The 11,459-nt window shown below is 58.7% G+C and overlaps 1 protein-coding gene across 4 annotated transcripts in view; it reads left to right on the plus strand.

Moving 5' to 3' along the window:
• Positions 1-10,585, plus strand: part of FBXL7 (F-box and leucine rich repeat protein 7) — a 354,631-nt gene extending 344,046 nt beyond the window's left edge. For all 4 annotated transcript variants that reach the window (XM_055325790.1, XM_055325791.1, XM_055325794.1 and 1 more), the window contains 2 exons: positions 314-931; positions 7,487-10,585. In XM_055325790.1, the coding sequence (XP_055181765.1) occupies positions 314-931; positions 7,487-8,223 (1,355 nt within the window). In that variant the 3' untranslated portion in view covers positions 8,224-10,585. The remainder of the gene's footprint in view (positions 1-313; positions 932-7,486) is intronic.
• Positions 10,586-11,459: the final 874 nt, after the last annotated feature.

Raw genomic sequence — 11,459 nt, forward strand, 5'->3', positions numbered from 1 at the left:
CATATGGGCTGAGCTCCCGGGTCTGTAGGCAGGTGCGTGGCCTGAGCTCCTGGGCCCGTCTGCAGGCAGGTGCATGGCCCGAGCTCCCGTCTCCACGGGCAGGTGCATGGCCCGAGCTCCGGTCTCCACGGGCAGGTGCGTGGCCCGAGCTCCCGTCTCCGCGGGCAGGTGCGTGGCCCGAGCTCCCGGGTCTGCAGGCAGGTGCACGCCCCAGCTCCCCGCCCGTCCGCAGGGTGTGTCCCGCGCCCCCGCCCCCCCCCCCGCCGCCGCCGCCGCCTGCGCCCCTAACCCTGTGCTCTCTGCCCGTTGCCAGACTCCGACCTGAGCATGCGCACCCTGAGCACGCCCAGCCCGGCCCTCAGCTGCGCCCCCGGCGCGCCCGGCGGCTGCCAGAACGGAAGGGGCTCGTCCACGTCGTCGTCGTCCGTCGCCGGCGAGACCGTGGCCCTGGTGCACGCGCCGCCGCCGCCGCCGCGCCTCGCGCACCCGCTCATCCGCCTGGCGGCGCGGCCGCAGCGCGAGCAGGCGCGCGTGGAGCGGCTCCCGGACGCCTGCCTGGTGCGCGTCTTCTCCTTCCTGCGCACCGACCAGCTGTGCCGCTGCGCGCGCGTGTGCCGCCGCTGGTACAACGTGGCCTGGGACCCGCGCCTCTGGAGGGCCATCCGCCTGGCGGGCGCCGGGCTGCACGCGGACCGCGCGCTGCGGGTGCTCACGCGCCGCCTGTGCCAGGACACGCCCAACGTGTGCCTGCTGCTGGAGACGGTGGCGGTGCGCGGCTGCCGGCGGCTCACGGACCGCGGGCTCTACGCGCTGGCGCAGTGCTGCCCCGAGCTGCGGCGCCTCGAGGTCGCGGGCTGCCAGGGCATCTCCAACGAGGCCGTCGTGCACGTCGTGTCCCTGTGCCCCAACCTGGAGCACCTGGACGTGTCGGGTAAGTGGCGGCCGCCGCGCGGCCCCGCGGGGGTGGGGGGTGGGGGGGCGGGGGGGGCGGGACGCGGGGCCCGGACCCGGGACCCGGACCCAGGACGCAGGACGCAGGATGCGGGGCCCGGACCCAGGACCCAGGACCCCAGGACCCAGGACGCAGGGCCCGCTGCACCCCCGCCCCGCTGGCCGGGCCCACAGAGGATGGGGGGTGGAGGGGGTACAAGGGAAGGGAGGGGGAGGGAGGGGCGTTCCAGAGAGGCGGCCCCAGGACCCCAGGACCCCAGGACCCAGGACGCAGGGCCCGCTGCACCCCCGCCCCGCTGGCCGGGGCCTGGGCCCGCGGAGAGGGGAGGGAGACGGGGACGGCGGGCAGGGGGCAGGAGGGGCGCTCCAGAGAGGCCGCCCCAGGACCCCAGGACCCCAGGACCCAGGACGCAGGGCCCGCTGCACCCCCGCCCCGCTGGCCGGGGCCTGGGCCCGCGGAGAGGGGAGGGAGACGGGGACGGCGGGCAGGGGGCAGGAGGGGCGCTCCAGAGAGGCCGCCCCAGGACCCCAGGACCCCAGGACCCAGGACGCAGGGCCCGCTGCACCCCCGCCCCCCGCCCCGCTGGCCGGGCCCACAGAGGATGGGGGGTGGAGGGGGTACAAGGGAAGGGAGGGGGAGGGAGGGGCGTTCCAGAGAGGCGGCCCCAGGACCCAGGACCTACTGCGCCCCCGCCCTGCTGGCCGGGGCCTGGGTCCCCGGGTGGGGAGGGGGGGTAGATGGACCCAGGACCCAAGACCCGCTGCACCCCCACCCTGCTGGCCCGGCCCACGGGGAATGGGGGGGTGGAGGGGGGACGGGGTACAGGGGAAGGGAAGGGGTGGGGGGCACTCCGGATAGGCAGCCCCAGGCCCCCAGGCCCCAGGCCCCACAGCGCCCTCACCCCATGAAGCCATCATCCTCAGAGCACCAAGGGCACCTGCTTGTGGCCCGACGCGTGGGCCCAGCGGCCGCAGAACCCCGGGCAGCCACACAGGTCCCCCGGCTTCCTGGGCCCCACGCACCTGTGTGTACCAGCGGCTGTGCCCGGGCGAAGGCTCCTGCGTCTGGCTCCTGCACCCCGTGCTCGGCAACACCGGGCACACACCCCTCGCAGCCCACTCAACATATATTCCGCCTTGGGTCGAGTTGGGATTTTTTTTTTTTTTAGATTTATTTATTTATTCTTGAGTGACACAGAGAAAGAGAGAGGCAGAGAGACACAGGCAGAGGGAGAAGCAGGCTCCGTGCAGGGAGCGCGTCGTGGGACTCGATCCCAGGACCCGGGGTCACGCCCTGGGCCCAAAGCAGCGCTAAACCGCTGAACCCCCAGGCGCCCTTGGGATCTTTTTTGAAGCAGCATCCTCAATTACCTGGTGCAAGGACAAGGCCCATCGCGGGAGCCCGTAGATGTTTGTAAACCTGCCTCGGGCAAGAAGGACTAAACTCACGCTTGGGCGCCAGACGCGGGTCCAGCGGCCTAGCAGCCTGCCTGTACCTCACCCGCTGCCCCGTCAAGGACCAGCACATCCGAGAGGCCGACACGTGTGAGATGCTGCGGGGAGTTATTCAAGAGCCCACAGCGTGAGCCGCAACCTCGGGGACGGCCGGGGAGGGGTCAAGAAGTACAAACCGCCGTGACAGGCAACTAAACAGAATCTGGGGTTGACAAGCAGCGGCGGGAACTGATGGCCTCCAACCAACCCCGAAGGCGGAGTCCGCTCTCCCAGCTTGCTCTCTCTCTTTCAAAAGCCGACGTCCGAAAATATTTCCGATGACAGTTACTTATTGCAAAGCAACTAGTTTCTCCCCGGCTTCAGCTGGCTTCGGGACAAAACCACAGTGACCGGCCGTTCCGTTAGTCAGGGGCCACCGCTGGCATAGAGAGGCAGGAAACAAAGAGGTTTTCTTTTGTTTTTTCCCTAAGGAGTTCTGGAAGCAAAGCATTGTGATGTGGCCCGAGACTAGTTTCAAGACTTTGTGATTTGGGACAGTTCACAGCTTTCTCTGGATGTGCTTCCTCTTCAGTTTAAAAAAAAACAAAAACAAAAACAAAACAAAAGGCAAGGAATTGGATTCGTAAACATTCCAAGATTCTGAGCACCGTGGGCCTATTCTTCAGACACCTCATTTCCTTGTCTTTTCGAAAATCAGATTAGAAAGTGACTTGTGCTTGGCATCTCCGTCCTTGTTAAGGGACCTCCCTGAGCACGGCGGGTACTGGCTTCAAGTACCCCGTCCTGTTCTCCTGGAGCCCTTTTGAATTCAGAAATGTGGAAAGCACGTTGGGAATGGAAATTCCTGGGCTTCCGGCCCCAGTGAGGGGATGGAGCGAGGCCGAAGCCTAGTGTCCTTCCTCTACATCCCCCGAATCTGCAGGGCCTGATCTATTTGTTTTTTGCTCACAGGCCTCTCGGGGACCTGCTGTGACCTGTGTAGAGACTGTGTACACAAGGAAACCTCTGACTCACCAAGCTAAGAGCACAGGATTCCAGAGATGGGGGGAGAAGGGGCAGGATTTTCCAAATGGTGCCCTCCAGTTCTGAGAGAGTCTGGAAGGAGTAAGCTGGTCCTGGGAGAAGCCAGAGGGCTGCCAGAGGTGATCCCACCTAGGCCTTACCTTACCCCCTTGGTGTCCAAGCTGGCAGGAAACTTGACTTCGGATGATTCGTGGCTGCTCAGGAGCTTAATTCCCCCGGAGGACGTGAGACTGCCTCCCTTGTGCCCGCGGTGCTCACCTGGAAAGCTGTCTTTTCGAGTCATTGAAACACTATAACTAGCTGTAGGGTTTTGTCATCACATAGTATCTCTTATTGATATTTAGCTCAGTTTCTTCAAAGAAGCAGAACCGTGTGTGTCTCTGTGCGTGTGCACGCCCGTGTGTGTAAAGAGATTTATCTGCCATCTGCAAGCTGGAAACTCTGGGAAGCTGGCAGTGCAGTTCGGTCCAAGTCTCAAGGCCTGAGAACCAGGGCTGCTGATGGTGTAAGTCTCAGTTCGAGGGCAGGAGAAGACGAATGCATCAGCTCGAGCAGTCAAGCAGAGAAAGAATTCTCCGTTCCTCCACCTTTCGGTCTAGTCAGGCCCTCACTGGATTGGAGGGTGCCCATCCACATTGAGGAAGGCGTCTGCTTGATGGAGTCCACTGATTCAGATGTTAATCTTACCCAGAAACAGGCTCACAGGTACCCCCAGAAATGTTTAGCCAATGTCTTAGCGCATCATCATCTACTCGAGTTGACACATAAAATCAAAATATATCACAAGTAACAATATCTTTAAACATCAACGAAACACGGCAAAGCCAACTAATTTTCAAAGTGTAAAATGGTGTAATTATCACAAATGAAATTGCTTCAAAGGCTGGACATGGGGCAGCCTGGGTGGCTCAGCGGTTTAGCGCCGCCTGCAGCCCGGGGCGTGATCCTAGAGACCCGGGATCGAGTCCCACATCGGGCTCCCCGCATGGAGCCTGCTTCTCCCTCTGCCTGTGTCTCTGCCTCTCTCTCTCTCTCTCTCTCTCTCTCTCTCATGAATAAATAAATAAAATCTTTTTTCTTAATAAATAAAATCTTTAAAGAAATTATTGATGTAAAATAATATGAACATATCCATATAGTGTCTTTACCAAAACTGACCTTAATCAGTGTTTCCTTAAAACAGGGGCTCAGTTTCAAAAACAAGGCATCTGTTTCCCCAAACCAAACGTAATGTCCTTACCGGAGTGCATCGGATTTTACTAGATATTTTTAAAGAGACAGAGAGAGAGAGAGAGAGAGAAAAAACAGAACCAAGAGTTTAGGAACAAAGGTTGTCCTAGGATCTTGAGAAACAAAGTCCCTTCCCAGTGCCCATCGCAAGTGGGCAGCCGTGACCGTGAACACACAAATTCAGCATAAGCAGGATTACAGCCGCTCTAAGAAAAGAAATTCCAAGCAAAGGAAGATTTCAGAGTTAAAAGTTGCGGGGTACCATCCGACTTCTGCAAAACCACAGAGGCTACTGGGCGGAGCAGAGGGCCGGCCTCTGACGAGCCCCATCTTTGTTCTCCAGCACGGGATTGTACGCTTTACTCTTTCCTGAAATTCTTTGACTTGGTAGCACTTGGCCCTTGAACCTCATTATTCCCAGGACCTGAAGTTTATAAGAGTTTCCTGGGCAGGCTGCCAGGAGGTGGGCGGAAAGTCCCCATTAGCACTATTAGGTCGCCACTCGGGAGCCCTGGGTGTTGCCCGAGCAGCCGGGGCTCGGAGGTGCCTGAGGTGAAGCACCTGGCTTTGGAGCTGCCACAAGGATTCCGGAAGAGCACGGAGAAAAGGGAAAACGATACATACGGTTTATGTAGTGGGATGAAAGGGAGGGACGTGCCTATATTATATATTTATTTATATTCTACATCGACATCCTAATATTTCAGTTTACACAACTAAGAATCGACGGCGCCTGTGTTCCGTGGTGATATACCGTGAACGGAAATACACCTTGGAACGCGTGTTTCCTGTGTGATTGTCTATGTGACATACAATGTGTCATTTGTGCACACATTCGTAGGGGAAGAGTGGCTAGAAATGGTGCTTAGAGAGACAGCTAAAGAGATCCTCCCATCATCTGAAAAAGGACGGAGTATTAGTTAAACGGGTTCTAGATCTCAACGACAACAAAAATCTTCCTAACCGTGAATTTCCTTATCAGTAAAACGGATTAAAAATCAGGTGAGAAATTATTTATGAAAAAAAAAGAGATTATTTATGAGACCGTTCTGTAAACTTCATGATTCAACGCAAATAAAAGACATTGTAATTAAGTATAAAACACACTGTTTCATAGTCTAAATATGCATCAGCCATGGTCAAAGTCCTGAGGACGTTTAAACGTTGGAATTTAAATTATCCTGAGTGGGGCAAAATTAGCCCTGGATGAAGGTCTACAGGTATTCCCTAGAGGCTTATAGAGGCTTGATGGCCCAGGAGGTGAAATCATCTGTATTTTGCAGGTACTTACGTAATGAGAGAAACCGCCTCCCTCCCTGCCCCCCCACATTTGCCCGCCGGGGGCGAGGTCGGGGTGGGTGCCCCCGTGTGCCGGGCACGCTTCCTGCCTAATTGGCATCTGCCGAAGACATCTGTGGTACGAAAGCACGGCCTGAGGGGAAGGGGAGGGCAGTGTCACCCGCTGAAGGCCTGTGTGTCCCCGAGGTCCCTACGCTGGAGCCCTAGCCGTCCATGTGATGATGTCAGGACGAGGGACCCCGGGAGTACTTAGGGTGAGGTGACGGGATGAGTGCCTGTGCAAGAGCCGCCAGCTCGCCCTCCGCCCACGTGTGAGCGGGTCCCACACCTTCCTGCACGGAGCAGACACCTGGCGAGCAGCGGCGAACCCGGGGAGGGATGCGGCAGGGGGCAGCCCGGTCCCCCAGCCCCAGAGTGAGCACAGCAAATCCCTGAGCGGACAAACGACAGGGTGAGGAAGGGCGCTGAACAGAAGTAGGAGTTCATGCAGGGCCCTTGGGAAGAAGTGTCCAGGCAAGTGACACACGCTGGGACCCGAGAAAGCGGGGCTGGCCCGCGGGGCTACCTGAGGAAGTGTCCAGGCCACCGGCACTGGGGCAGAGGGGCAGCTGCGGGGTCTGGGCGCCAGCAGGGAGGCCAGCGTGGTCCGCCGGGGCGGGGTAGAGGGCTGTTGAGAGGTGGGGTCCTTGGAGGCCCCCCTGGGCGGTGGGGGTGGCATGGTCGGAGGTCTGTTCTCCAGAGTCCCCGAGCAGCTGAGCATAGCCGGTGGGAGCGCGGCCAGAGAGGCCGGTTGGGGGGCTGGAGCCATCACCGAGTGACACTCATTCTTCCTTGAGCAAAGAGAGGTGCCTGGAGTCCCCAGGCGGCTGGCCCGGGTTGAGGTAATGATTAGGTGTCTTCCCGCTGGGGTCCCCCCAGGACCTCTGTCGCTGCCACTTCGCGCACCCCAGCGCTGTCTCTAAGGTGCGGGCGCCCCAGCTCCTCACGCCCATTGCATAGACGGGAGCCCCCGCCCGAGGCCATAAGGAGGACACCTGGACCGGGGGTGACTGCCGCGTGCCCTCTGTGCCAAGCAGGATCACAGCCAGGTCGTGGGCAGCGTTTTGGCCACGGGGCCACCAGGCCATTGCAGGGGGACGGCGGGGCCTTACTGAGCCTTACTGAGCTTCCAGAGCTTCGCGGCCCAGGGCGACATGCTCAGGAGCATGGGTCCACTTACCCTTCACAGCGGCTTTGCAGGGACCTCAGGTCCCCGTGTTAGGACCAACGAGGGGCTCGGGAGTGCGAGCAGCCCAGGGCCAGGCAGCCAGTGGCGGACGAGGACTGGAGCCGCGGCCTTTTGATCCTAAAGCCGGGGATGCGTCTTGAGCCCGGATGACCGAGTAGCCCCGTGGTCAGAGGAGCGCGGAGGCCCGGCTGTCGCTGTCGCTGTCCGCAGGGTCAGGCAGGGGCCAGGCCGGGGCCGCGCTGGGCGGGTCGGCCTGGTGCTCCAGGGGTCTCTGAGCCTGTGCTCCGTCTCTCCGCGCAGGGTGCTCCAAGGTGACCTGCATCAGCCTGACCCGGGAGGCCTCCATCCAGCTGTCGCCCTTGCACGGCAAGCAGATTTCCATCCGCTACCTGGACATGACGGACTGCTTCGCGCTGGAGGACGAGGGCCTGCACACCATCGCGGCGCACTGCACGCGGCTGACCCACCTGTACCTGCGCCGCTGCGCGCGCCTCACCGACGAGGGCCTGCGCTACCTGGTGATCTACTGCAGCTCCCTCCGCGAGCTGAGCGTCAGCGACTGCCGCTGCATCAGCGACTTCGGCCTGCGGGAGATCGCCAAGCTGGAGGCGCGCCTGCGGTACCTGAGCATCGCGCACTGTGGCCGGGTCACCGACGTGGGCATCCGCTACGTGGCCAGGTACTGCGGCAAGCTGCGCTACCTCAACGCGCGGGGCTGCGAGGGCATCACGGACCACGGCGTGGAGTACCTGGCCAAGCACTGCGCCAGGCTCAAGTCCCTGGACATCGGCAAGTGCCCGCTGGTGTCCGACTCGGGCCTCGAGTGCCTGGCCCTGAACTGCTTCAACCTCAAGCGGCTCAGCCTCAAGTCGTGCGAGAGCATCACGGGCCGGGGCCTGCAGATCGTGGCGGCCAACTGCTTCGACCTGCAGATGCTCAACGTGCAGGACTGCGACGTGTCCGTGGAGGCGCTGCGCTTCGTGAAGCGCCACTGCAGGCGCTGTGTCATCGAGCACAGCAACCCCGCCTTCTGCTGAAGGCCCCGCGAGGACAGGGGCCGCGGGGGCCCCGAGGCCTTTCCTCCTCCCAAGGGGCGCCTGGGGCCTCCTGTCTCAGGAGCCCCCGGGGGCGCCCCCTCCCCAGGCCGCCCGGCCAACAGCCGCAGCCACACACCCTCCGCAGATGCTCCCCTGACCCCCCACCCCCGCCCCTCGGCCCCGGGTTGGCCTAAGCCCCACGCACCAGTCCCCGGCCCGGGCAGATTCTCGGTGAATAAATGTAGACAGAGCGCCTCCAGCCCTCTTCTAAAGAATCACTAGTGGCAGGCCCGCCGTGCAGGAGGAGGCCCCGCCACCACCGGCCGGTGACCTGGGGCACAGGCCTGCCCTCGCTGGGCCGCGGCCTCGGGCGCTGAATCAGAGGCCATCCAGCTCCAGGATCCGCGTCGTACCTGGTCCAGAAAGGACACATGGGGCGCAGGTAAGCAGAAGCGCCCCGGCACACGGCATATGAGGCATCTACCTCGTCCACGAATACTGGTTCTGCGGGTGCTCCGGGGACACTCACGCGCGCCAGCCTGAGGGTCCTCTGCGCCCTCCGCTCCCACCGGAATGTCACTCTAAGCCCGTTTGTTTTGGTGGGTGAGTCTCCCGGGCCCCTCCTCCTGCCCTGCTGGCTGGATGGCTCCTGTGACAAGTGCTTCCCGCGTCACCCCCCGCCCCCTCCGCACGCACACGCACACACACACGCACACATGCCATCTTATGGAAGAAAAGGATTTCCTGCTCACAGCAAAGCCCACGTCCCCAGTCAGGCTGACGTTGCTGAATGTTCTCAGATAGGAAGCAAGACCCTCATGATTCCTAATTGCCGAGTGAGGCCCGAGAGGACACGTCTTCGGAGGTTTTCCCGGTCCCTTCTAGTGTTCACGTGGCATGCGTCAGGCACACGTGCCCTGCAGCTGGCAGGAACAGCCATGTCGGTTCTTTGTCATGCAGCTCACACTTCCACTTTGCTCGTCTATTTATTTCTCTGTGCATCCAGACTTCATCCCGTGAAGCCCGTGGGCCTAAGCCCTGAGCGTTCAGCTGCGCGGGTTGCCGCCTTCGCCGGCGCCTGTCCGCGTGTTCTCTGTCAAAGGAAGCACAGCGGACTTGCAGGTGTTTAAGTACTGTTCACTCAAAAATGTCAGGCAAACGGAAGAAGGAGCACATTGGTGACACTCGGGCGCTGGTGCGCTAGCCAGGCCCTTGGAATAGAACATTAAAATCGTTGCCAAGCACACATCCTAAATGGCCCTATTTGGATGGAAAGCCACTTGCTGGCCTCATTCGCATGAAGTCAGGATGCCAGAGGAAAGCCCACGGCTCATTTTCATGACCATGCAGTTGCCTTTTGTTAGTAAACCCAGGACTGTGCCCACATGTTCTCTAGCCACACCTCTCCCTCATCCCTGCTGTTCCGTCATCCGCTTCTTTCTCAAAGGGTCCACCATCCAAACCCAGAACCTCCGCATCTCCAAGCTAAGGATGTGGGATTCGTTTCAGATCAAGCTCACACACAGCTCGACAACTGCACTCCCACTGTAGGCTCCCTGCGGTCTGGTTTTTTTTTTTGTTTGTTTGTTTTTTTTTGTCTCATGTCGGGAAGGAGGAGATAGAGTGAGGTGGCATCTGCCCAGAAGTTTTCTTCCACGCGTCACGTGACGTATGGCCTCCTCTCCAGTCAACATCGTCAGCAACTTAGTGTGCAATCAAGACCCTGTGCCACGGGGGCTGGGGGTGAATTGCTTGGCTGGGAAGAGCGTCTAGGGATAGTCACAGGGTTTAGAGCCATGAAAGAGGTTGAATGTCGCATCCCCATCTCTGTGACTTGTGACCGGGTCTGACGTTTTAGGATTTTATGAGTCGCAAGGATTGTCCCTAGCCCAGGCACCGGGGTCTTCCAAGTGGCATATGTTAATGCCCCCAGAATGAGGAGAGAGATCCAAAACGGCGCCCTGAGCCAGGGAACGGGGTGTCCCACCGTCTCCCGACCACATCACCTAACCAGCCTTCCAAACATGAGACAAAGCTGACTTTCGCACTCACTGCCCAGCACATGCTGCCCCTCCCAGTCTCTCCCTTTCCCCCAGTCTTCTTTTCATCCACTCTGCCCCCACTTGGGATATGAATCTATGGCAGAAGTCACTGGGGAAGCAGCTCAGCAGATTCTTAGAGACCAAGAAAAAGGCCTCACTAGGAAATTTATCTGTTTTAAAACATTGCTTCCTTCCTGCCTCTGCGAAATTGAATGCTCATTGTTTTTTTTTTTTATTTCTAATGTTCAATCACTGCGTGCTGTATGACTCTAGAAAGCCTTAATTTACTACCACCAAGAAATAAAGCAATATGTTGGTAATTGGGTTAAGTCTCATTTAATACCCTGGCTGGAAGAGCACGGTGTTCAGATGGGGACACTCAAGGGCGAGCCAGAAACGCATCTTCTGCTGAAGTAGAGAGCAAGCCGGGCCCGTGCGTCTCTTGTCCCTTTAAAGCTGCAGCCACGATTTTGTCGTTTCCCTGGGCTCGGTGATTTGGGCTGAAAAGTAACAGGTGAGTGAAAAATCGTTAGCTTCACAGTTCAGCTCAGGTCTTGGATTCCTTAGCCCAAAGTCTTGGAGCCACACGTATTTTGGAATTCGTAATTTTTTATATTTTAGGAAGTTAGCTGTGGTGTATTTCGTAATACCCCGGCAGAGTCTATAGGACGGCCCCTTAGTCACACACGTTAGATTTCTGCAGGAATCGCTGCGGATAGCCGTACTATGTAAGATCATTGCAGACTACAAATAGCCTTGCGCCCATTCAGATTTTGTCACCAAGTTAATTTGTGCCAAACATAATGAAAAAAAGGCTTCTATTTCTTCAGAGCTCTCCAGATTTCAGAATTATGAGTAAGTAACCGTGGACCTGAAAGTACTTCCCCTGGCACTGGTGCAGACATCGGAGTCATCGTCAAAATCGTGCCATTGGTTGTTACACATTTTTTAAAAGGTCTTAGAGCATCAAAACCTAGAGGGGCAACACGGCAACTTGATCTAAAAGGAAAAATTATCATTCAGTTGGAAAAAAAGAAATGCCAAAGATCTACTCACCCCAGCCCTTAGATCTGAGAAATCAATGTGGCAGAAAGCAAGTACTGATGGGTGCGTGGCTCGCTCCAGCTGTAGCAAGTAAGAAGGTTTTAAGAGATCTTGATTTTAAATGTATTTGCCCTCAACCTTCTCCACATC

The sequence above is a fragment of the Nyctereutes procyonoides genome, unplaced genomic scaffold (assembly GCF_905146905.1).
Source record: "Nyctereutes procyonoides isolate TBG_1078 unplaced genomic scaffold, NYPRO_anot_genome, whole genome shotgun sequence".
Taxonomy (NCBI): domain Eukaryota; kingdom Metazoa; phylum Chordata; class Mammalia; order Carnivora; family Canidae; genus Nyctereutes; species Nyctereutes procyonoides.